Source organism: Stegostoma tigrinum, chromosome 5, assembly GCF_030684315.1.
Source record: "Stegostoma tigrinum isolate sSteTig4 chromosome 5, sSteTig4.hap1, whole genome shotgun sequence".
NCBI classification, from domain to species: Eukaryota; Metazoa; Chordata; class Chondrichthyes; order Orectolobiformes; family Stegostomatidae; genus Stegostoma; species Stegostoma tigrinum.
Genome location: NC_081358.1, coordinates 69,185,475 through 69,213,014, shown reverse-complemented (window position 1 = coordinate 69,213,014; position 27,540 = coordinate 69,185,475). Strand labels below are relative to the sequence as shown.

The window sequence follows — 27,540 nt, the reverse complement described above, 5'->3', positions numbered from 1 at the left end:
CAGTTATCAAGTGATATTACAAATAATTCCAGCCACTTTCCACTTTGAAGGAGCATCATATCAGGCTCAATGTTAATGCTGTTTCTCTCCCCACAGATGCAGCTTGGTTGATTTTATCCAGACCTTTCTCATGCTTTATGAAGAGTAATTCCAGATTAGTGTTGATTAAAGATGTTGGGCCAAGGTAACAATATAAGTTTTTTAGATCATTTTGTTTTCAATCATTCAGCACATTCAATAAGGTTACCTGCTTAACTCTTTGGTAGCTTTTATATTTTAATTATTATTTAGTGAGTAACCTAGTGAACAACTAATATACTGCTATATTAAATTCACTATTGTAAGAATGGGGCTTTATGAAGCAAGTACAGAAAAGATATGGCAGTACCCAAAGTCATGTTGTCTGAAATTTGAATGGAATGCTTTAGAGGTAAAGTTCTTGAATAATACATTCCATTTTATCTGACTTAGCTACAGTTATGAATGTTTACGGTCATAGGCACAGAAAGGATGCAAAAACCCAAATGCGGAGAACTTAAATGAACAAGCAGAAAAGCAATAATTCCTTTTATTAATAAATTGAAGATAGGTATCAAGTCAGCTCCTCAAAAGTTCCTAAAATTACTTCAGTATCATCTGCTGCTACCATTATAATCAATCATTATAAAAAAAACTCTTCCTCTCTATGACTTCTTTGGATTTTGCTGAGATAATCAAAGGATCTATATTTATTGAATCAAGAGAATTCAGGGTATTATTCTTTTCACATTATTACCTTAGTTGTTGGTAAAGTGTTGGAAAAGGTTATAAGGGATAGGATTTATATTCATCTAGAAAAGAATAAATTGATTAGGGATAGTCAGCACAGTTTTGTGAAGGGAAGGTCGTGCCTCACAAACCTTATTGAGTTCTTTGAAAAGGTGACCAAACAGGTAGATGAGAGTAAACTGGTTGATGTGGTGTATATGGATTTCAGCAAGGCATTCAATAATGTTCCCCACAGTAGGCTATTGTACAAAATGCAGAGGAATGGAATTGTGGGAGATATAGCAGTTTGGATCGGAAATTGGCTTGCTGAAAGAAGACAGAGGGTGGTAGTTGATGGGAAATGTTCATCCTGGAGAGCAGTTACTAGTGGTGTACCTCAAGGGTCGGTGTTGGGTCCACTGCTGTTTGTCATTTTTATAAATGACCTGGATGAGGGTGTAGAAGGATGGGTTAGTAAATTTGCAGACGACACTAAGGTCGGTGGAGTTGTGGATAGTGACGAAGGATGTTGTAGGTTGCAGAGAGACATAGATAAGCTGCAGAGCTGGGCTAAGAGGTGGCAAATGGAGTTTAATGCAGACAAGTGTGAGGTGATGCACTTTGGTAGGAGTAACCAGAAGGCAAAGTACAGGGCTAATGGTAAGATTCTTAGTAGTGTAGATGATCAGAGAGATCTCGGTGTCCATGTACACAGATCCTTGAAAGTTGCCACCCAGGTTGACAGGGCTGTTAAGAAGGCATGCAGTGTTTTAGCTTTTATTAATAGAGGGATCGAGTTCCGGAACCAAGAGGTTATGGTGAAGCTGTACAAAACTCTGGTGCGGCCGCACTTGGAGTATTGTGTACAGTTCTGGTCACCGCATTATAATAAGGATGTGGAAGCTTTGGAAAGGGTGTAGAGGAGATTTACTAGGATGTTGCCTGGTATGGAGGGAAGTTCTTACGAGGAAAGGCTGAGGGACTTGAGGCTGTTTTCATTAGAGAGAAGAAGGTTGAGAGGTGACTTAATTGAGACATATAAAATAATCAGAGGGTTAGTTAGGGTGGATAGGGAGGGCCTTTTTCCTAGGATAGTGATGGCGAGCATGAGGGGGCATAGTTTTAAATTGTGGGGTGAAAGATATAGGACAGATGTCAGAGGTAGTTTCTTTACTCAGAGAGTAGTAAAGGAATGGAACGCTTTGCCTGCAACGGTAGTAGATTCGCCAACTTTAGGTACATTTAAGTCGTCATTGGATAAGCATATGGACGTACATGGAATAGTGTAGGTTAGATGGGCTTGAGATCAGTATGACAGATCGGCACAACATTGAGGGCCGAAGGGCCTGTACTGTGCTGTAATGTTCTATGATCTATGTTCTATATCAGGCATAGATCAATTTGGCAAATACAACATGTTTTACAATTTACTTCTTTAGGGATTGATTATCCTTCTATCAAAGGGGCAAGTATGATAGTGAGATGGCAAGTTGGCCCTCGAAGGATACTCCCTCCCTACCCTTGTCTCTGACTACCTGAGCCCCACACTGTGAGATCTGAAAGAAAATAACCTACTTTCTCGCCACTGTATGTTGTGAAGCCTGGTCCTTCACCAATGATCTTTGAGACCCAAGACAATAAAATGTGAGGCTGGATGAACACAGCAGGCCCAACAGCATCTCAGGAGCACAAAAGCTGACGTTTCGGGCCTAGACCCTTCATCAGAGAGGGGAATGGGGTGAGGGTTCTGGAATAAATAGGGAGAGAGGGGGAGGCGGACCGAAGATGGAGAGAAAAGAAGATAGGTGGAGAGGAGAGTATAGGTGGGGAGGTAGGAAGGGGATAGGTCAGTCCAGGGAAGACGGACAGGTCAAGGAGGTGGGATGAGGTTAGTAGGTAGGAGATGGAGGTGCGGCTTGGGGTAGGAGGAAGGAATGGGTGAGAGGAAGAACAGGTAGGGAGGCAGAGACAGGTTGGACTGGTTTTTGGTTGCAGTGGGTGGAGGGGATGAGCTGGGCTGGTTGTGTGGTGCAGTGGGGGGAGGGGACAAACTGGGCTGGTTTTGGGATGCGGTGGGAGAAGGGGAGATTTTGAAGCTGATGAAGTCCACATTGATACCATTGGGCTGCAGGTTTCCCAAGCGGAACATGAGTTGCTGTTCCTGCAACCTTCGGGTGGCCTAATTGTGGCAGTGCAGGAGGCCCATGATGGACATGTCATCTAAAGAATGGGAGGGGGAGTTAAAATGGTTCGCGACTGGGAGGTGCAGTTGTTTATTGCAAACCGAGCGGAGGTGTTCTGCAAAGCGGTCCCCAAGCCTCCGCTTGGTTTCCCCAATGTAGAGGAAGCCACACTGGGTACAGTGGATGCAGTATACCACATTGGCAGATGTGCAGGTGAACCTCTGCTTAATGTGGAAAGTCATCTTAGGGCCTGGGATGGGGTTGAGGGAGGAGGTGTGGGGGCAAGTGTAGCATTTCCTGCGGTTGCAGGGGAAGGTGCCGGGTGTGGTGGGGTTGGAGGGCAGTGTGGAGCGAACAAGGGAGTCACGGAGAGAGTGATCTCTCCGGAAAGCAGACAAGGGTGGGGATGGAAAAATGTCTTGGGTGGTGGGGTCAGATTGTAGATGGCGGAAGTGTCGGAGGATGATGTGTTGTTGGTGGGGTGGTGTGTGAGAACGAGGGGGATCCTCTTTTGGCGGTTGTGGCGGGGGCGGGGTGTGAGGGATGTGTTTGATCTTTGAGACCCAGATTCTGTCCACCTCTCTAGTGGGGTCAGACTTCACTATAAAGGCTCCTGATTTTCTGATAGTCTTGTTAGTCAGCAACTAAATGGCTCATTGGAGCTTAATCTGACTAGCTGTTCTTATGGTGAGGGTGGGAAAATCAGTTCCCTTGGAAAATGCCTACCCCCACAGAGAGCATGGAACACTACATTTTGGCCTTTGTATACAGTTTATGGTCTATAAGTACCCTTTTGACTGCATGATTCATTGTGGTTTGGGCATTGATGGGTCATAAATGCCATTTTGGTGATGGTATTAAAGTGGTTTCAGGAAGCACCCACCAGATGTTTGCAGGGAAGGCAGATAATAACATCAATCAGCATATAACTGTGGCTTGACATCAGTGGTGCTATTATGGAACTTAACAGCTCAGCTGTTAAGCGAAAAGTAGGTGGAACATGTATATGGCTTTGAGGATTGCAGACTTCCCCATGATATGGAATATAGTTGATAGCATATTGCTTTGCAGGTGTGGTGTATCAACACTGGGATGAACTGCAATTAAAAGGGATTCCATTCCCTCAACATCCAATTGATGTGCACAGTGCATTATGTAGGTCAATACCCAGTATCCTGGCAGTGGATATTATATGCCTTCATTCTATTGTACCATCTGCATTTGAGCCACCACAACAAAACGGAGAGAGGCTGATGGGCAAGAAGTTATGTCCTTTTACAACATGGGTCATGATTCTACTGCACTACCAAACATGAAGTGAAACCCAAGCTACTTCAATAAAAGATGATTGGGATTCTGTAATATCATTTCTGCTTGATTTATTCTGGAGGTGTCCTGCAGCACCCAAAAGAGCACATACAAATACTTATTGTTACAGAGATAGTAGGAACTGCCAATGCTGGAGAATCTGAGACAACAATATGTAGAGCTGGATGAACACAACAGGCCAAGCAGCATCGGAGGAGCAGGAATTTCTGAAGTGGGGTCTACTTGGTTATGCTGCTTGGCCTGCTGTGTTCATCCAGCTCTACATCTTGCTGTCTCAAATATTTGTTGTGTTCTTTTGCATGCCACACATCTGTACCATCAAGTAAAGACAAACCTTGCCATCAGCTGATAAGCATGAGGAAGAAGACCTTGTCCATGACTCACTCATCTGTCTTCAATCTTCATAAATTCAACCTCAGATTCACCTTTTCAAAAATTATACCACAATCCATTACTGACTGCCATAGAATTCACTTGGTCACAATGCTGAAATAATAATCACCACAAAATAAACAAGCAAACCAAGTTTATAATTCAAACCTTGCTATATTGCATTCAGATATAACCTAATCACCCTTATGATTCACTAGAAGATTCTTTGAATAAAGGGAAAAGCAGCCTGAGCTTGAAAGAGAGCTGTTTGAGTTTAAATGGCGGCTCACATTTTCTTTGAGCTTCTAGTGCAAAACTGTTAAATGCTGCACCATGGGTTGATCCACAAGAATGCTACTAGAGTTGAGAACTACTGCCACACTGTAAAGACTAGGCTCTGGCTTTTCACAAAGTCATGTGTCAAACTGGTACCAGACTCTATCATCTTCCTTAACATTGTACAAAGGCATTCTGACTGGCTTGTTAATCTTTCCCTGTACACAGTGCCATGAATGTTCTCATCTGAGTCGTCTGCAATTAAACTCTTGTATTCTGATGAATGAACAATTGCTCTATCTTTAATTTTGTCCTTATCATGGGTCATGCATCCCTGATGTCACACCTACGCATAAATGTGCCCTTTAAACTATCGCTACATTGTGTACATATCAGTATCTCAGCTGGTAGCTGCAACTGACTGTGTCTCTTTTTTGTCACAGTTTCTATCCTTTTCTACTCTTCTATCACCTGTTCTTTCCCACAGCACTGGTAGGTTATAACAATTGGGTATCTGATATGGTCATGGTGAAGGAAGGATGAGAAAAGCAAGAGTTGCTTGCTTACACCATAGCTTGTAAATCAATTGAAACTGAGCAATGGGAGGAGAGTAGATGCAAGAATGAGTCTTAAGTATGAAAATACTATCACCTTTGATTATTTCAGCTCTGCTACTGGTTATGGCCTCAGTGATGACAATATTCATTGAGGTGCCTTCATTAGTAATGGAGATGCAGCCATGTCTGTCTCCCTCTGGTTAGATCCTGCTGATTCTAGTTATACACCAATTTGTCCTGAAAGATGCACGGAACTGTTTCATTGAGTGTTGTGCAATCTGTTTGGCTGATATGGCTGTCATAATTGAATTATAAGCAATGTGTGCAATCTGTGAGATGTGGGTGTGAGGCTTGCAACAGCAAGTCTGAGAGTGAAGTGAAGCTCTGAATGTGAAGTACAAGTAACGAGCGATAGAAATTGTTGACTGGTGAATTACAGGTATGGTTGGGAGATTGGTAGGATATGGAAGGTACAGTCAATGTCATTGACCACTGGTTGGAGGTCACTGGAGGTTTTTCAGCATTGCATCCAGGTCCTTGTTACTCAATGTCTGGTATTGATCATTATGGCTGTCTCATCCCACTGCCTTCAAGTAGGTTATCTGAAAGGTTTTGATCCCATGTGAATGGATAGATTTCTCCCGCTCTTCAATTTCTCCACCAAGGCATTCATGCATTACAAAGAACATTGTAGCATATCTCATATATTGCACCACAATTAACTCTTCCTCAGGCTCAGACTGTCTTTTTCCAAAAACCATTTCAGCACCTACTCCAGCCAGCATGAGCTTTTTTAAGAGGGCCAGGCTGGCTTTGTGCAGTCCAGGTTAACTTTAACTTGTTGTTGCCTCACATAAACTTGAGTGCCCTGATGAGGCATTCAGAAACTGAACAGTCCATTTTGCGCTGGTTGCATGTAATTATCATACAAATTAGCAAGCACTATGAAGTTACTCTGCTGCGTGTATCAGAAATAATAGGCATGGATTAATTATGCATCTCAATCCAGTCATTTTCAGGGGTCTCCAAATTAGCTGTATGAACCAGCAAAAAATAATGTTGCCAATATAAATTTTGTGGAAAATAACGCATGCTGGCATTTTTTACATCTTTATAAAGGACGTGCAGTAATATCAGTGTCTGTGAGAGGGATTACATGAACAGCCCTATAAACAAACACTTAGAGATATTAGTATACAATTTGGTCTTAGATGAAATAAAGAAGAAAATCTTAGTTGCTTGGCTACAGTGGGTTACAAAATGCTATCTGTAAAAAGAGTTCAGCGATTGACAAAATACTTTTATAGAGATTTGTTTTTTTACTTTAAGCCATTAAACACTCAGGCTACATGTATGAAATGGTTTCTTTCATTGCCCTTCATCAACTTAGCCAATTGGAAGTTATATCGTTACTAGACATGAGATGCTGAATTTGAAAATTACTTCACCATTAAATGCAAATGATACCGATTAGTTTCAATTTCAGTACCTGCTTTGATAGCATATTTTAAACATTTTAGAAGAAATCCTTTTTTGAAAAAGCTAATATTAACCAGACCGTTAAACTTGAAATGGCTACATTGTCAACAAATATATTGTGCATATAAACATAGTATCACACACCTAATTGAAATATAAGTAATATTTTGAAAATCGCTGAAGATCTTTACATGCTTAAAAGCTGAACAAATGGAAATGCAGCATTCGTTTACCGAACAAATTTCCTGGTTAATAATGATAATTATCGATGCACCACTCACCAGAAAACAACCAGCCAACAGAATTTCTGCTGACAACCAGGCTGTCTTTCTGATAAAATATATTTTCTTTTTACTTTTTGACCTAAGGCTAGTTCATTCACATTGTTATTGTACTGATAAGCTGTAGAAAGCTATTCAGAAATGTACAAATTAGGTCATGCTTTGAAATACAGTACTTAGTAAAAAATATTCTTGCCATATGCATTCCCTTCTTCCAAAAACATGAACAAAGTCAGATTTCAAAATAGAAGATTTTTCAATTCTTATACAAATTGTTGAAAAAACCTACCTACGAAGCCCAAAAGCCTGCACTTAAGTACATAAAGAGAAACTGTTTCTTAAAAAAAGTTTTAATAAATTTCAGGATGAATGCAGCATCTTTCTTTTCTAATACATGTTTAAGATAGTAGCAACAATGTTGCTTTCAGAATTTAATGTCAAAAAGCTTTCATTCCACTTAGATCTACTGAATCATTAATTAGCTAGAACTGATTACAGAAAATTACTTTTACCAAATTGAATCGTCTACATTGAATAATGTGTATCAAATCTTATACAAAATTCTGTTCTTTCCTCATACGATTAATCTTCAAAGAATAAATGCTAATATTTTCACTCCAAACAAGAACAAGAAGAAAGTTTAATCTAAACTCAGCACATGCTTCACACCTCTTACTTTTCATCTGCTTGTACTGGAGCTGTAGCAGTCCCCAAGATGCGATATCCAGTGCCTTTGACTGCATAGAGATAAGCACCTGCATTTGTGTGCGTTTCTACGTCATACATCCCTATTCATAGCCCTCAATATTCAACATTTGCACATCAACAGCCTCACACACAGATTTCGGCTCTGGGCCCAAAACTTTCACTTTAATTTTCATCACATGATTGCTGCAGCATATGTCCTTCCAAGCTTCCCATATATCAGTCATCATGCAAATGAGATAGAATATTACTCCTCTACAGCAGATGGCCAGGGAAGATAACAATGGCTGAAGAGGGGAGATTCAATGTCCCTGACATTATTGCCACGGCAACAACAAACTAAAATATATATAATGGAAGCTGTGTTGATTAATTTTGTAGGCTCTGGTATTCTGATTTTGAGAGTGAATGGGCTCAGTTAAAAAGGTGCTGCCAGCTAATGTCCCTAGAAGACTATCTATAAAAGCCAGGGACTAGGATATTATTTCCAGTGACTAACAAGGCAACAGCCTAGCAATTATTTGAGAAATTAGGAGTAATTCCTCCCTGTAGGCCTTATATCCCTTCTGTGCTCTTGAGTCTAGAAGCACATGTATTTGACAGACCTAGATTAGACATTGAAAAGAAAAGTGCCTAAAGATATTGCAGCAGAACTTGCACACACTACACCCTTGTGACATGGCATCGGGAATCCAACATGCTGTGTAAACATAAGCCCCCAGCCAGAAGTAAATAATGGCAGCTCTCCACATACACAGGTCAATTAGAATGACAAAGCCTGCCACACTTATGGGTGGAGCTGAAGCTTTTGCAGCACACGGCTCTGAATGAGTGGCACACTTAAATGGCCTTTCTGGAGCAGCAAGTATTTCCATTACCAGCTGTCACTGTGGGGCACCAATACAAGCTTGTCTCTGGGTTACAAGCTTCCTCCCTAGAGACTAATGTGTGCACCAAGTCCATGACAAGTTTTTTTAACCTTTTCAGTGCTAAACATCTTTACTAAACATGTTCTGAAAAATTAATGTAACAATCATACCAGGCAACCGCAGACCTACTGTTAATCAGGATGGGCCAATATTAGTGGATAACTCTCTGCACCAGACAACCTTGTTTACTAGGCTGACATACTGAGTGGATGCAATAAAACAGCAAAATGAAGCATGCAGCAACTGTACAAATGTTTTTAAAATCAGAAAGAAAATTATCTTTCCCCTCACTCTGTATTTTCAGCTCAATTAAGGGAATTTAGAAAATAGAGAATCAATGTTGGAAGATGGTCAGAAATGTTACTTAGTTAGGAAACCTGGATGCAATTTGGTCCATAAACTCCATGTGGTTAACAAAAAGTCATTTTCTCAGCATGATTTTTACAACATGGAATCACATCCAACACTGAACTCAGTAAATACTACTATCTAATTCCTGGCAAGATACCTTTTTATTCTTAGGAACAGGAATGCTGGTTGGGTAAAGTACAAAAAACAAAACTGAAGAGATTTTAACACTGGAGTTGAAAATAACTGAACCATGTGTTTTTGAATAATAAACAGCAGGGGAGTCCATTAAAGGCCTCAAGAGTCATTTGGCTGAATAGCGGTCACCGCAGGTATTCACTTGTATCCACCTGGCTGATCCAGAAATTACTGCAAATTAGTCTAGCTGAAAGATGTTAAAACTGACCAATCCATTTTTATTTAGTGGGGACTAGAAACGAACAACAAGCAGGTGAAGTGCAGATCTTTCTAAATGTTGGTGCGATGCATTTTAATTGAGTAATCTAAGCAGACACAGAATACGAAGTAGAAAACTCAAGTAGCCTCAGTGCAAAGCCAGCGACCTTATTCATTTTTGATTGAGGCAGCTGATATGATTTAGAGCTCAATTTTCACCACATGGTAGTGAGCACTGAAACAAGAACAGAATTAGGTTCAATTTTCCTGATTTATATCTATGTACAGTGTGACAATTTCTTACAGGAGAGCAAAATGAGATTATTTAAATTTATCAGTAAACGTCCCACCCTTACTGATCATGACTGAGTGTATATAGACCTCTTAATAAGTTCAAGATGTCAGTCCCCTCACCCCTTAAAATATTAAATTCTGTGCTTTCTCATTTCCAATGGAAGAAGTTTCATGTTCTGTAACTATTTTGGTTTATGAACGCTACGTACTTTCTTCATTTTTAACCAACATCATTACTTTGAACCAGTTCCTGACATATTTTGTCTCTCAGTTTTCTTATTGGCAAGTGGTGACTATGCAGTCATTGAAATAATCAGCTTTGGAACGGACAAATACTGCAGTCAGCAAGTTTGTTATTGAGGCACTTATCCTGCAGTTACTGTTCGTTGAAGATGCCAGTTTTGAAAATGGTGTGAACCAGCAGCATTGAACAACCTTCCTTTGTGGGTTGGTGCAAAGAAACTGTTGTTGTTAAATGCTTGAATAAATACACAGCACTTTGCTAACTGACCGCCACATGGCTGTGGCATTTCTATATCCTTTTAATTTCCTTTTCTCCACACATCCTATTGATTACATGCAGGGGCAGTTCCACAATGCCCACCCATTAACTCACTCAAATGTCCATTGTTCATGAGCACTGGCAGATCTTTTGATCGTAAGTACCAGCAAAGTCCTGATATCATCAGACATCCACAATTCTGCCGAGAATATCTGAAGAGCTAATTTCTAATTTACCACTATGTACCCAGAGTTCTACCCAGGGTAGACAATATTATCTGGTTTTGTGTAGGCTGGGATCTTAATCTGGGATATTCCTTGTCTATTCAATAACTACTAATAACAACAGAATGACTAGATGCACAGAACTGCATGAGGCACAATATCCTTGAAAGAATCACAGCAAAGAACTGAGTCACTCAATGTGCTCCAGTTTGGACACATGCAGACAAGTCAAGGGCTGGAATTTCAGATGTCTGTAGGGCTGAGATCAAATGTGGAGATGATTTGAAAATAGTGCTTTTGGATGGAGTATAATGTTTTTGTGATACACTTCAATTTTCTGAATAAAGATGGGAATGGAAGGCAGCAAAGGACACAGTTCCAAATAATTATTTGTTCAACTCATTGAAGAGCTTGTTAACATCATGAAGAGGGTCAGAATTTAATGCTCAAAAGTAGAACAAGAAAACAAAATAGTCTCAGACGCATTAGTGCACAGCGGACAGAAGCACATCGAGGAGTCATTGTTAGTTGTGGGAGCTGGTTTAAAATCTAGATGTAAAACAATAATCCAACTGAGGTGCTCATGTGTTTCCATCACAGACCAAAACAGATTAAGTACCTGTGGAGTGAACATTTGGCTACTTGCTTGCAAAGTAAGGCTACCGGCCCTCTGTTCTCCTGGCTGCTTCATTCATCTAGGCAATGTCATGTCCAGTTAAAGCTATCTCCTTTGAAAAATCTTCTCCGCAACCATTTCCCAACCCCAGGTGCCACTAGCTGGATGCATCTCCAGCCTTTGTAAATACTAACTGTGGTGCACTATCAATGCATGATGTGGAATTGGAACATGATTTAGGCATTAGGCAGTTCTGAGTAAAGGGTAATTATATCTCTTCACCACTGAACATGTGTGAAAAAATACTACGTCAATGTTAGATGCTAGATAACTTGGAGCTGGAAAGCCTTTAAGACAGCAACAGCATGTATTCTCTTATCACATCTCGAAAACAGAAGTAGCAATAAGGCTGATTAAAGTTCACTCATTAGAATGTAAACGTTACAATGTAGAAACATGGGGGCACGTAGTTACTAAACCCTCAGGAAAACAGTAAGTGGAAGCCCAAAATGAAACCTAGTGAGTTATACTCAATATTATGAGTAAACCACAAAGTCATCTCTTCACATCCAACCCCAGAATTGGCGGAAGTGTTTGAAGAAAATAAGTGATGGACATCAAGAACAACCTAGGCACTGAGGCAAAATGCACATAAAAGCTGTTAAAAATGCAGCACAAGGTCCAAAACCAAGATTGTGGCAAGTAATGAGAAGCAAGAAGTGCAGTGAGGTAAAAAAAATTCTAGTGAACAACAGCAACCTACAGAAAGACAAAACCCGATAAAAGAGAATCACAATTCTACGGTCCGTGAGATAGCAAAAGTGTGGGAAAGAAAAGAAATATTGTGGTCACCATAGCCACCAGACCTTCTAGAAAATGGAAAGTGCCCAAACAGGCTGTGTATTGATAGTGCTGATGGTTTACCAGATACTACATTGCTTTAGGCTACACTACAAAGACTGAGTTAGTGTTTTGTTGTAAGTGACCAGTGGTAGTGCTGATACCATCTCAGTTAGACAATGTTTGGCAAAATAAATTGCAAGATATGATGATGTAATTGAAGCCTTTCCTTCTATTTCAGTTTAATTGAAACCACCTTATAGTCGAGGTAAAGTTTAATTGGTGAATCTAACAGCTGTGGAAACCATTGACTCTTCTACAAATTATTTATAGCACCTCATGGATAATTGCTCATATGGAAATTTCAAAGAACAGCTCTTTCCAACTATAACAGAGACCAGAAGTAATGGTGGGACCTATGTCGCCATTATAGTGGAGGTGCAGCTTGTAGCCCTTTCAAAATTTTAACATTCTATGGAAGATCTTACACTATATCAAAAAGGATAGTCTTCCAGACAGGCTGAACCTTGCAAGCAAGACAGAGGGTTCACTCAACTGATATCTGGAATGGAATGTGGGGACGGGCTTGGGAGGGAGGTCAATCAGTTTAGAGAAGAGTTGAACTGACTGGGCCTCTGTTCATTAGAGTCTAGAATAATGAAAGCTGATTTTACTAAAATATTTAAGATACTGAGAGGATTTACTATTGTCGATGCTGAAAACATATTGCCCCTTATGACAGAGACTAGAACTAGGAGACACAGCTTTAAAATAGAGAACATTTCACTTAAGACAGAGATCAGGAGAATTTTATTCTTTCAAATAATCAAGTCTGTGGAACTCTCTTCCTCATAGAGTAGTGGGTTCAGGGTTTGCAATATATTTAAGGAAAAGTGGATACATTCTTGACTAACAAAGGAGTCAAAAGTTATCCAGCATGGACAGGACTGCACAGTTGATGGCACTATCAGATCATATATGATCTTATGGAATGGTGTTCATATATTCTTAATCGAGGAGTTAGCGAATTATTCTGGAATCAACCCACTGACTCTGATTCAATCACTTTGTTCATCTTAGAGCTAGAGATGAGTCAGGAGATAAAAGCTTCAAAGGGGAGAGGGCATAGGTCCCACCTTTACTTCTGGTCTCCATTATAGTTGGAAAACTCCACGTTGAAATCAAACTTCCCCAGCCATCAGAGATAATGGGAACTGCAGATGCTGGAGAATCCAAGATAACAAAGTGTGAAGCTGGATGAACAGCAGGCCAAGCAGCATCTTAGGAGCACAAAAGCTGACGTTTCGGGCCTAGACCCTTCATTAGAGAGGGGGATGGGGAGAGGGTTCTGAAATAAATATTTATTTCAGAACCCTCTCCCCATCCCCCTCTCTGATGAAGAGTTCCCCAGCCATCAGTACAGAATGCCACATATGGCATAAGGCATTTGCTGAAGCAAGCAGAAGGTGATTTCAACCTATAGCTTTAAAGTTTTAGAACTGACCACTCAGTCAACAACTGTACAACAGGCAAATGCTACCAAGGACAAAGAGAAATTCTTGGGAGAAATAGTAAATAAATAACAGTAATTAAGGATGGGAAAGCTATCCAGAGTAAAGAAGTAGTTTAATGCCAGAATGGATCATATCTATGTTCAAAGCTCAAAAATTGTTATTTTACAAAAAGCAAACAATAATCTACAGATGAACACAAGCAAAAATTTAAGGAATTGCTTAAATAATCTCTCAGCAAAGAAAAAGAGAACCAAACTACAGAGCTACTCAAGACTTGGAAGGCTTTAGCAAAGGTTAAGGTGAGCATAGAAAAGTGCTTGAACAGATTAAAATGAAACAAAAATTAGACTGGTCCAAGTGCTTAAAAGAGAAAGCTCACATAAATGCCCAGCATTATGTAGTCAAGTCTGAAAGACTGAAAGACAACAGACCATTGCAGATGACCAGAAATCCTCTACACAGATACTTGAATATTCATCCCAAATTGACACAACAAATAGATACATTGGTAGGGAAGGCACACCTTTCTTTCAGAATTGTTTCAATGTCAAAAACCATTAGGAACATGGGAATAGGAGTAAACTAGTTAGACCATGAAACTTGCTCTGCCATTCAATTAGGTTCTGGCTGATCTTTCAGGTCAATACCATTTTCCAACAATATTCCCATATCCTTTGATGTTATTAGTTTGTATGGATCTATCGAGTTCTGTCTTGAACATGTTCAGTGTTAGAGATTCCATGGCACCCTGGGGTAGAGAATTCCAGTAGAGAAATCCAAAGACACACTATCCTCTGAGTCAACAATTCCTCCTAACTTCAGTGTTAAATGGTCCGCCTTTATCCTGAGATTATGTCCCTTGGTCTAGAATTACCAACCAGGCGAAACTACCCATCTACATTCAGCCTGTCACTCCCTTTAAGAATGTTATTGTTTCAACTCTCATTCTTCAAAACTGTAAGGAATACAGATTCAGTTTTTCAAACTCTCCACATAAAGTAATTCTATCATCACTGGATTAAACTGACAAAACTCCATTTAACCCTTTCTATAGTAAATATATCTTTCCTAAAATAAAGACACCAAAACAGTGTACAATACTCTAGGTGACAGTTTCACCAAGGGTCTAAACAACTGAAGCAAGTCAAGCAAGTAATTTCTATACACAAATGCTCTTGAAATGAATACAAACGCATTATTTAATTCCCAATTGCTTGTTGCTCTTGGATGCTTGCTTGTAGTGATTCATAAACAACGACATCTAATCCCCTTGCACACTTACACTTTCATCATTAAGAAATATTCTGCCTTTCTAATTTTCTTCAATGGAAGCGACTAACTTCACAATTATTCAGATAATATATAATCTACCATGTTCCAGTCCATTCACATGGCCTTCCCATGTACCCTTGAAACCTCCTTGCGAAGTTCTCACAACTTAGGTTCCCAACCTTTTTGGAGTCATTGACAAATTTGGAGATATTACAATTAGTCTTGACAACCAAATCATTTATATAGATTTTAATAGTTATAACCCCTGCACTTACCCTTGGTGATTCCCACTGGTCACTGCCTGTCATCCTGAAAATGATGAACTTACTCCTTCTCTCTCCTTTCTGTTTAGTAGCCAGTTCTCAACGTTTACTAGTACATACGCCAAACCCTATGCTCTCCATTTTACTTAATAATCATAAATACTTTTTACACCTTTTTAGCTCCTCAGTTATACAAGTACCATGACAGCCTCATATTTTGGGGAGATTTTCTGTATCTATTAAACAGATGCAAAGTAACAGTTTGAATTCGCCACCATTTCCTTGTTTTGCACCATCAACTTGATTGCCCTACCCGTAGCAGGCTCATGCGTTTTTGTTATTTTATTTCTTCGCACATGTCAATACGAGTGTTTACAGTCTGTTTTGTATTCCTTGCTAGCCTGTATTTGTATTTTCTTTCCCATTTCTTTATCAATTTCTTGGTCCTCCTTGTCTGGGTCCTAAATTTTTCCCAATCAGGAATTCTTATAAGCTAATTCCTTTGATTTAATGCAAGCTTCGCATTCTTTCTTCAAAAACAGTTGACCCACCTTTACCATTGAGTGTTCTTACCTCAAAGGAATGTATGTTTGTTGTGGACTGTGTTCACCTACATCAAATCTTATGATGGGCTTTTCCAATCGACTATAGCTAACTCAGCCATTGTACCTGGTGTGGCTTCCTCTACATTGGGGAAACCAAGCGGAGGCTTGGGGACCGCTTTGCAGAACACCTCCGCTCGGTTCGCAATAAACAACCGCACTTCCCAGTCGTGAACCATTTTAACTCCCCTTCCCATTCCTCAGACAACATGTCCATCATGGGCCTCCTGCAGTGCCACAATGATGCCACCCGAAGGTTGCAGGAACAGCAACTCATATTCCACTTGGGAACCCTGTAGCCCAATGGTATCAATGTGGACTTCACAAGCTTCAACATCTCCCACCTCAAGCCGCACCTCCATTTCCTACCTACTAACCTCATCCCACTTCCTTGACCTGTCTGTCTTCCCTGGACTGACCTATCCCCTCCCTACCTCCCCACCTATACTCTCCTCTCCACCTATCTTCTTTTCTCTCCATCTTCGGTCCGCCTCCCCCTCTCTCCCTATTTATTCCAGAACCCTCTCCCCATCCCCCTCTCTGATGAAGGGTCTAGGCCCAAAACGTCAGCTTTTGTGCTCCTGAGATGCTGCTTGGCCTGCTGTGTTAATCCAGCTTCACACTTTGTTACTTTGTTATTCATACTTTCATAGTTTATTTTGCTCAGATTTAAACAAAAGATTTAAGACAGACTTTTCTACTTCCCTGGATGCCATTAGTATCAAGAAATCTATCAATTTCTGACTTGAACATGCTTATTGAGCTTCCACAGCTCTCTACCAAGAGTGCCAAAGTTTCACCCCTACGTCCAGACTGAAGCAATTCCTCTCCACCTCTTTCTTAACTGGCCAACCCCTATTGTAAGGTTATCTTGTCCCTGGTTCTAGAATCACCAGTCAAATGATACATCCTATCTACACCCATGCTATCATGCCAGTAAGAGTTTTGCATGTTTCAATACCTCTCATTCTTAAATCTCTAGGGAATACAGATACTGTTTCTTCAATGTTTCCTCATAGAACAATATCACCATCATAGGGGTTACACTCTAAATCTCCATTGCACTCCCAGTCTGGAAATTTTATCTTTTCATAGATAAAGGGGAAGAAACTCTGCACAATACTCCAAGTGTGGTTTCACTAAGGTTCTGTACTATTGCTGCAAAACATCTTTATTTTGATATTCAAATCCCCTTGTGATGAATGCTTATATATCAATTAATTTCTTAACTGTTTGCTGCATGTGTTTTTAGTGGCTCATAAAAAAGGATACCCCAAGTTCTTTCAGTCATCATCAATTCCAAGCCATTTACCATTTAATAAAATACTTCTCTATCAAAGCAGGTAGTGTCCTAACTATTCACAGTCTATTCCATCTTCCATGCTCTTGCCGATGTTCCCTGGAAGGCTCTTTGCATTTCTCTTTGCAACTGACAATCTCACCTGGTTTTGTGCCATCAACAAAGTTGGAAACATTACAATTGGTCTCCACATCCAGATGTTTTCTAATCAACCTGTTCAAAGACGTTATTACACACCTCCAGGTGGGATCTTAACCTATCTCTTGGCTCAGAGGTAAGGACACTACTGGTGTGCCACAAGATACCTAATGGTTACATAGTAACTAGATAAATTCAAGTTTCAGCACCTGCTTTTGTGGGATTTTAATTCATATGCCCAGGCCACTGCTAATTCAGTGACATTATTTCAATATTTCAACCCCACCAGTTCCTTGATTCCTTTGTGTTCCTGGGAGATTTTCTATGTCTTCATCTGTGAAGACAGACACTATGTAATTGTTAGCTTCCTACCATTGACCCATTCTCCTTGATAAATTCTCCTCTCTCAGCGTGTAACGTACCCACTTGTGGCATTGATTTTTTTTCTTCACACATGGCAGAAGAAGCTTTATCCATCACCTTTATGTTTCTCATTAACTTGCTTTGTCATTTCCCTTTCTTTATCAGTTTTTTGGACCACACTTGCTGGATTCTAAATTGCGGATAATCCTCAGGCTTACTACATGTTTTGGAAATGTTATAACAAACTTTCTTTGATCAGATGCAATCTTTAAGCCCTCTTTATTAGCCACAGTTGACTTTGAATTATTAGACGAAAAAAGCTTCCGCCAGCAATTATGTGATACTTATATGTTTAAAAGTGACACTATTGTGTGAGAAAGAAGCTAAATCTTCCTTTCAATTTGCAGTAATCTAGAAAAAAGAAGTAAGCCCTTGAAAAAGATACATATCCAGTATAAAGATGACCTTCTGAAACAAGGGTTTTAAATACATGAGTTTGCAAACCACTGGTCTGTAAATTGGTGCAGTTTCAGAAATAATTTTGGCTGCATGGCAGCAACCTACCTACTGTATTCATGTGTTCATACTCCCAGATCATGACAAGGCAGTCCTTGGCTTCTCTGTATCATCCAAGGGAGCTGAAAATGCTGCTGCAGCGTAATACCTAAAATCAAAGACACTAATATGGAGCGGGATAGATGAGTGAGGAAATGGCTTAAGTGGGACTCCATAAATGAATCTGGAGTGATGTACAGTAAAAGGTTCATTTTAACTTTATCCAAGAATCGGTACTGATCATTTGTTAAAGGAATGATGTCACAATGACATCATATCATATGAAGCCACAGCCAGATGCTTTAAGACTGCAGCAGTATCCCCTCACTTACCATAATTTGTAAACAGTTAATTTTGTGTAGCGGGCTAAAGTTTACACATGAGAGTGCAGATGATATTCCCATAAATTGAAAATTAAGTTTGAGATGTTAGTCTACAAATTGTGCACAAGGTTTCTTCATCTCACAACTTCATATTATTTATACTTCTGACCTCAGTAAACATTCAGCTTCAAGATTTTTTATTGCTGCTGAAACTCATATTTAAGTTTATAAAATATGTTCAACTTTCACCATTTGCAATCTCTTGCCCCTAGCTGCTGTCTAAATATCTGTGTCCAAATTACAAGTGCTCTTACGCTAGTTTATCCATTTTTTCCTTTTTGTTATTGAGTGCCAAAACTCATTCTGGAAATTGTTTAGTACATAGTGGGCAATCAGCAATATTCACTCATTATAGGCTGCATTAATAAAATGACCTCATGATTTTTTCCACAATCTGCTCTCTCAATTGCCAACCACTGGCTCAACTCTTCATCATGGTAACACTGCTGCTTACTCTTATGCTTGATTATTTCTTAATCTCTTCTTTTCATTCAACATCACTCTCTTTCTTAACAAAAAATTAATACATTTTCATAAAAATCTTGACCACTCTCATTTCTCAGTCTATCACCAATTTCCATTTTCTTTCTAGACTCTATGTCAACCCAACTGCATGTCATTCATCTTCCTTTATACTGACCTTCTCTCATTCTTATTTAGCATTCAGTCCTGATTGTCTGATGTTAAGATGTTTTTCAGTTTAATCAATGATACTGAAGGCATTTCTTTGCCTCCCACTTCATCTTACAATTCCAATATTGCCATTGTCAAAAGAGAGAGGGGAAGGGCTAGAGGTTAAAGTAGCTAAAAAGGACATGATAATTGAAGAATGGAAAGAGCATACAAAGTTAATTATGTTCGAGGAGAGAGGCCTACAGTTTGCAAAAATGATAAAAAAAGACTAAAAGTTCTGTATGTGCATAACAAAATACAAACATTTTCAGCTCATATTGAAATAAATATATGATATCTGATAACCATCACAGAGACATACTGCAAAATGACAATGACTGGGACTTGATAATTCAAGAGTTCTTCACATTTAAGAAAAATATGAAACTAGGACATGTTGGAGGGGTTATATATAATTGAAGATGACACATGAGTGGGGCTTCCATATGAAATCACTAATTAATCCTATCTCATTGCACAATACCCTGGTTCACTTTTACCTGATCTCTGGTCATCTTTAAAATATACAGTCCTAAAAAAAATCAGATGTTGAATAAAATCTTTCATGGTTATCACCCTGCCTTTCTGAAAATTCTCTCATTGCCCACTTTGTCAAGGAGAATAAAAACACAACATATTATTTAAAAGAGAAGAGATTTTGGAACTCGGAGGGACAAAGGGATCTGTATGTTCTGGTACATGATCCACAAAGATGTTGGCATGCATGTACCACAAATTATTGTAATGCTAAATGAAATTTAAATGGGAATTGTAATTAATTGCTAGGTAAATAGTATATAAATGTATAGATCTTTTGCTACAGTCATACAATGCATTGGATAAGCCACATCTAGAGTACTATGTGTAATATGTGTTGGCCGCCTTACTTAAGGGATAAAAATGTAATTGCTTTCAAAGCAGTTCAGAAAAGGTTCACTGAGCTGATTCCTGGGATATATCATGAGGAAAGGTTGGGTGTATTGAGTTCAAAAGAAAGAGATCGTAATGAAACATAAGGATCCTAAGTGAACTTGGCAAGGTGGATGCTAAAAGAGTGCTCCACTTTGGATGTAGGATGCAGAACAGACTGGAAATATGGGATACAGTCTAAAATAATTGGTTTCTGATTTCAAGCATCCACACTGTTTTGGTTTTCTTGTTTAAAATAGCATTTAAGATGGAGATAAGTATACCTTTATTTTTGCAGAGGCTATGAGTCTGTGGAACTATTTTCCCTAGAATTGGTAGAGATGTGGTCATTAAATATTTTTAAAATCAGAGGCAGATAGATTCTTGTCTAACAACGGACCATAAACAGACATTTACTGGGGTGGTGTTGGTAGTGGTGGTGTAGGTTTGAAGGGGTGTCAGGTGTGCTTATGGTGATGTGACTCAATGGTGATGGACACGTGGAGCCATAAGGAGCTTTGAGTCGGCTAAACCAGTCCAGATTGAAACTTGTATCAGAGATAATGGGAACTGCAGATGCTGGAGAATCCAAGATAATAAAGTGTGAAGCTGGATGAACACAGCAGGCCAAGCAGCATCTCAGGAGCACAAAAGCTGACGTTTCAGGCCTAGAACCTTCATCAGAGAGGGGGATGGGGTGAGGGTTCTGGAATAAATAGGGAGAGAGGGGTAGGCGGACCAAAGATGGAGAGAAAAGAAGATAGGTGGAGAGGAGAGTATAGGTGGGGAGGTAGGGAGGGGATAGGTCAGTCCAGGGAAGACGGACAGGTCAAGGAGGTGGGATGAGGTTAGTAGGTAGGAAATGGAGGTGCAGCTTGGGGTGGGAGGAAGGAATGGGTGAGAGGAAGAACAGGTTAGGCAAGCAGAGACAGGCTGGACTGGTTTTGGGATGCAGTGGGGGGAGGGGATGAGCTGGGCTCGCTGTGTGATGCAGTGGGGGGAGGGGATGAGCTGGTCTGGTTGTGTGATGCAGTGGGGGGAGGGGACGAACTGGGCTGGTTTTGGGATGCGGTGGGGGAAGGGGAGATTTTGAAGCTGGTGAAGTCCACATTGATACCATTGGGCTGCAGGGTTCCCAAGCGGAATATGAGTTGCTGTTCCTGCAACCTTCGGGTGGCATCATTGTGGCACTGCAGGAGGCCCATGATGGACATGTCGTCTGAGGAATGAGAGGGGGAGTTAAAATGGTTCGCGACTGGGAGGTGCAGTTGTTTATTGCGAACCGAGCGGAGGTGTTCTGCAAAGCGGTTCCCAAGCCTCCGTTTGGTTTCCCCAATGTAGAGGAAGCCACACTGGGTACAATGGATGCAATATACCACATTGGCAGATGTGCAGGTGAACCTCTGCTTAATATGGAAAGTCATCTAGGGGCCTGGGATGGGGGCGAGGGAGGATGTGTGGGGGTAAGTGTAGCACTTCCTGCGGTTGCAGGGGAAGATGCCGGGTGTGGTGGGGTTGGAGGGCAGTGTGGAGCGAACAAGGGAGTCACAGAGAGTGTGGTCTCTCCGGAAAGCAGACAAGGGTGGGGATGGAAAAATGTCTTGGGTGGTGGGGTTGGATTGTAGATGGAGGATGATGCGTTGTATCCGAGGTTGGTGGGGTGGTGTGTGAGGACGAGGGGATCCTCTTTCGGTGGTTGTGGCGGGGGCAGGGTGTGAGGGATGTGTTGCAGGAAATGCGGGATTGCAGTCAAGGGCGTTCTCAACCACTGCGGGGGGCAAGTTGCGGTCTTTGAAGAACTTGGACATCTGGGATGTGAGGGAGTTTAATGCCTCATCCTGGGAGCTGATGCGGCGGAGGTGGAGTAATTGGGAATAGGGGATGGAATTTTTGCAGGAGGGTGGGTGGGAGGAGGTGTATTCTAGGTAGCTGTGGGAGTCGGTGGGCTTGAAATGGACATCAGTTACAAGCTGGTTGCCTGAGATGGAAAATGAGAGGTCCAGGAAGGTGAGGGATGTGTTGGAGATGGCCCAGGTGAACTTGAGGTTGGGGTGGAAGGTGTTGGTGAAATGGATGAACTGTTCGAGCTCCTCTGGGGAGCAAGAGGCGGCGCCGATACAGTCATCAATGTAATGGAGGAAGAGGTGGAGTTTGGGGCCTGTGTAGGTGCGGAAGAGGGACTGTTTCACGTAACCTACAAAGAGGCAGGCATAGCTGGGGCCCATGTGGGTGCCCATGGCCACCCCCTTTGTCTGTATGAAGTGGGAGGAATCGAAAGAGAAGTTGTTGAGGGTGAGGAGAAGTTCAGCTAGGCGGATGAGGGTGTCGGTGGAGGGCGGCTGGTCGGGCCTGCGGGGCAGGAAGAAGCGGAGGACCTTGAGGCCATCTGCATGCAGAATACAGGTGTATAGGGACTGGACGTCCATGGTGAACGTGAGGTGTTGGGGGCCAGGGAATTGGAAGTTCTGGAGGAGGTGGAGGATGTGGGTGGTGTCACGGACGTAGGTAGGGAGTTCCTGGACCAAAGAGGAGAAAATAGAGTCCAGATAGGTGGAGATGAGTTCGGTGGGGCAGGAACAGGCTGAGACAATGGGTCGACCAGGGCAGACAGGTTTGTGGATTTTGGGAAGGAGATAGAAATGGGCCGTGCTGGGTTGGGGAATAATAAGGTTGGAGGCTGTGGGTGGGAGGTCCCCTGAGGTGATGAGGTCATGAATGCTGTTGGAGATGATGGTTTGGTGCTCGGGGGTGGGGTCATGATCAAGGGGGTGGTAGGAGGAGGTGTCGGAGAGTTGGTTTTTGGCCTCGGCGATGTAGAGGTCAGTGCGCCATAATACCACTGTGCCATCCTTGTCTGCGGGTTTGATGGTGAGGTTGGGGTTGGAGCAGTGGGAACGGAGGGCTGCCCGTTCTGCAGGGGAGAGGTTGGAGTGGGTGAGAGGGGTGGAGAGGTTGAGGCGGTTAATGTCTCGATGGCAGTTGGAGATGAAGAGGTCGAGGGAGGGAAGGAGGCCTGGGGGTGGTGTCCAGGAGGAAGACTTGTGTTGGAAGCAGGTGAATGGGTCAGTGGGGGGAGGGTTAGGTTCCTGGTTGAAGAAGTAAGTGTGGAGGTGAAGGCGGTGGAAAAACTGCTCTATGTCCAAACGTGACTGGTAATCATTGATGTGTGGTTGCAGGGGGACAAAGGTGAGCCCCTTGCTTAGGACTGACCGTTCATCCTCAGTCAGTGGGAGGTCTGGAGGGATGGTGAAGATTCGGCAGGGCTCAGTGTGGCTGTCTTGTCTGGGATTGCTGGCTGTGGAGGTTGTGGGCGGAGCGATGAGGTTGTCGGCCATGGGCGGGGTTCCGTCGGCGTCGGCCGTGGGCGGGGTTCTGTCAGCGTCGGCTGTGGGCAGGGTTCCGTCAGCGTCGGCTGTGGGCGGGGTTCCGTCGGCGGTGGGAGGAGCGGGATGGGCAGCAGCAGCAACGGTGAGGGTGGTGTGTGTGGTGTTGTAACTGGAAGTGGAGGCGGTGACTGCAGCAGCGGTCGTGTCCGTGGTCCCGGAAGTGGTGTGCCCGGCGGTGGTGGATGTGACGTCATCGGTGGGGTCACTGGCCGTGTCCTCGTGATTAATGGCGGCGGGTGCATGATGGGGGAGGGGCAGGGACAGGCTCGGGATTTGGGAGGTGCAGGAATCCTCTTCTGGGTGGCAGGGGCCAGTGAGTTTGTTGTACTTACGATTTTTGGAGTCCAATAAAGCTGAGTAGAACTGGATGTTCAGTCTGTGGATCCTGCAGAGGATAAAAAACAGCAGAGGTCCTTTGCAGGTCTGGGAGAGGGAGGCTCTGAGCTGGGGCAGGCTGGATTGCAGTGCCCGGAAGTGCTGGCGCATGGCCACAAGTGCCTGTTTCAGGACTCACAGGGAGAAACACTTCTGAAGGGTCTGAATTGTCTGTGTGTCGAGGTGGTCACGGTTGGGACCAAATTTGGAAGGCTTGAATGTAGACTGTAGTCTAATGGGGATGATCCGGTTCCGTAGGCAGGTGCTGAGGAAGGTGATGTGACTGTGGTACCTGGTTTGCTTCAGGATATGGTCGAGCAGTTTCAAGGCTGAAGAGATTACAAGAGAGTTGCAGTGGGACAGAGATTCCCTGAGGTTGGTCCGGAGGGAGGAGGGTAACTTCTTCAGATTAGGCATCCCTGGAAGAGGCTTCACAGTCAGGTTAAAATTGTATCAGAGATAATGGGAACTGCAGATGCTGGAAAATTGCTTGGGGACCGCTTTGCAGAACACCTCCTCTCGGTTCGCAATAAACAACTGCACCTCCCAGTCACAAACCATTTCAACACCCCCTCCCATTCTTTAGATGACATGTCCATCATGGGCCTCCTGCAGTGCCACAATGATGCCACCCGAAGGGTGCAGAAACAGCAACTCATATTCCGCTTGGGAACCCTGCAGTCCAATGGTATCAATGTGGACTTCACAAGCTTCAAAATCTCCCCTTCCCCCACTGCATCACACAACCAGCCCAGCTCATCCCCTCCACCCACTGCATCCCAAAACCAGTCCAGCCTGTCTCTGCCTGCCTAACCTGTTCTTCCTCTCACCCATCCCTTCCTCCCACCTCAAGCCGCACCTCCATTTCCTACCTACTGACCTCATCCCACCTCCTTGACCTGTCCGTCTTCCCTGGACTGACCTATCCCCTCCCTACCTCCCCACCTATGCTCTCCTATCCACCTATCTTCTTTTCTCTCCATCTTTGGTCCACCTCCCCCTCTCTCCCTATTTATTCCAGAACCCTCACCCCATCCCCCTCTCTGATGCAGGGTCTAGGCTCGAAACGTCAGCTTTTGTGCTCCTGAGATGCTGCTTGGCCTGCTGTGTTCATCCAGCTTCACACTTTATTATCCCAGATTGAAACTTCCTCCTTCCAGTAATACGAAGTGCCATTTCTGGAGCGACCAGTTAATCTGAATGGCCAGCAGTTCCAACAGCCGGGGTTCCATAGAAGACATTGCTGGAGGTGCAGTAGACTCATTGAGGTGGCTGGATGGATTCCAAATATGTGTAATGTGGAGACCTTTGGGTATGAGATTTCTCACACCTTGGAGTGAGGTGGGTGAGCAAAGGTGTTGGAGCAGTTTTGAAGTATAGATGGTTAGGAATGAAGGGTTAGACCTGCCTAAACCAAGCATATTATATCGGCAGGGTAATCCTGGGGTCACGTGAGTTTTTAACAGGTTCAAATGAGTTTATTAATTTATTTACATTTAGTGGGTGGGCCACCAATTTTGACACCTTTCCATCCCTGGTATTATGGGATGAGCTCAGAGATCAGTAGGAAGGAGATGGTCAAGCCACTTGACTTATTTTCCATGCTCGCCCTGGTCACCCTCTTCAGCCAAACACATGTCCAATGGGCACAGTACAGTTGAAGCTATAATCATATCAGCTATAATCTTACAAATCAGAAAAGGTTTGAAGACCAAATGACCTAATCTCATGCCTAATCTGTATTTTCATAAGTTCCAAAATTGTGAAGCTAAAGAAGGTTTATGATATTAGACAGGTAGGACTTGACGGCTGATAGACAGTTGAATTGCATGTTGAATGTGGATTAAAACTCAAATTCCACACTTAGTCCTTTGTAAACACTGCTTAGTTCCACACCTGGTGTATCACCTGCATACTCATTAACCTCACCCAACTACTGCTGAAACCCATACCTTCAGCTTTTTAACCTGACAATTTTGATAGGATCCTCATTATTCTAAATAGTTCCAAATCATAGAGATTCTAAATATTCAAGAAATCTGCAGATTGCACCATTTTGTCCAGACACATATTGCCACACTAATAGTTTCTTGCTACCAGCACATTGAACGTAAACATCTTAGACCTAATTTTAATTTACTCAAAATCCATTCATTTATGTGCAGTTAAAAAAGGGCCTTTGTCTTTGTTTTTCAAGTCCTCTTGGCTTTGATCCATACCTCTGTCATATTTTCCCACTAATTTAACCAATTTTAAAAAATGGAATGTCTCTCCAACACCTCATGTATCATTCCTGACTTTCCATTCAATATTCAGGAGCGACTGAAATTATTTTCACATTTATTAATGTTAAATAAAATAATTAACAAGCTTCAGATAATATCTGGCATGTGAAAATGAGTGAATATTTGCTTAAAGCTATAATTTATAGCTAAGCATAAAATCAAATGGCAATTAATTTAAATTTGACTAATTAGATCCTCGTAAAACTTGCGTTTCCCTTAGAGGACCATCTTCAGATCCTGTAAATGATCCACAATAAGGCAAAGAAATTCTTTTTTGTTTCTTGAAAAAAAGCATCATTAGGAAATATAAACTTTCACTCTGATCCCAGGGTGAATGAGGTCTTAAACTGCTCATTCAGGCCAGGTAATTTCAGCCCTCTGTTGGCCTTACACCTCCCTCAACCAATGAAAATCCAATGGCAATATTACCTTGTCATGACTATTATTTAATAGTGAGTGTAGCAAATAGAATACTTCATTGAAGCTTCAACATGCTGGAGAGAACTATGATATTGATTTCCCTTGGGGTGAGCTGCTAATCTCAGTTATCAGATTATGATATCTAATGGAAGCCAAGAAGAAGCTGAAAGTCAGAGAACTTGTCACTAAGGGACACTTTCACGCATTTGCAGTGACATTGCTGGCAGTCTGGGAACAGGCATACTATATGTCCCAAGGGCATGTTGTGTAACAATTTGGAATTTGAGGTCATGTCTGGGAAAAATACAAACTAATTTATGAAAGTAAAGAAAATAAGTCACAGAAGTACTTAAAAGGCTACTTACCCTTTGGATTACAACAGGAACCTTTGTTGCACTGATTGTGTTTCGAGAAAATAAGTATATACAGTTTCAGGGTGGACCAGTGCCACAACACATTGGCTTATTATTGCCTGCACAGCTGAATGGTGGGATGTGGCTTCACGCCTGTGATTTCCCACATGGCGAGTTCCTGATCTCAACTGAGCTGTCAGAACAGCTATGAGTGCAGGCCAGGTATTTCTCTACAAGAAGGGAGGGGAAAAACTTCCCCTTGCTTTCCCACTCAATGAGTGGGAAAACAGGAGGTAGTTTTACGTGAATGAACAGCAATATGTCAAAATGGAATTAGGGAAAATAAATGCCTTCTTTTTTTTCTTGTCTCTTTCTAATGAAATTCTAAATTTTAAAATATTTAATCAACTGCATCCTGATGGACTATCACTTGCTAGGCCGGGGAGAATGGCATAAATGTTTCAGTTGACGATGATATGTTCAAACTTTGATCTATCAAACTGCTTGACATTTTTAGCACCTCGAAGGGTATTTCTATATAAGCTGAACTAAACTCCACCAGGTTTGAACTTAAGACATTCAATAAATCAGGACATTTTACTATTACATCAAGATACTTATTGATTGACGCTGGCTGTCCTTTCTGAATATGTGAAACCCTAAATTTCCAGT

The 27,540-nt window shown here is 41.9% G+C and overlaps 1 protein-coding gene across 8 annotated transcripts in view; it reads right to left on the bottom strand.

Annotated features, from left to right (window-relative positions):
* st18 (ST18 C2H2C-type zinc finger transcription factor) overlaps positions 1 to 27,540 on the bottom strand; it is a 343,587-nt gene that overhangs the window by 217,987 nt on the left and 98,060 nt on the right. For 5 of the 8 annotated variants that reach the window (XM_048529869.2, XM_048529872.2, XM_048529873.2 and 2 more), the window contains exon 1: positions 7,901 to 8,004. The exons of 2 other annotated variants lie outside the window; for them this stretch is intronic. In XM_048529869.2, coding sequence (XP_048385826.1) covers positions 7,901 to 7,985 — 85 coding nt within the window. In that variant the 5' untranslated portion in view covers positions 7,986 to 8,004. Of the gene's footprint in view, positions 1 to 7,893; positions 8,005 to 27,540 lie in introns of those variants that run through there. One more of the 8 variants, XM_048529875.2, reaches the window with a different exon arrangement.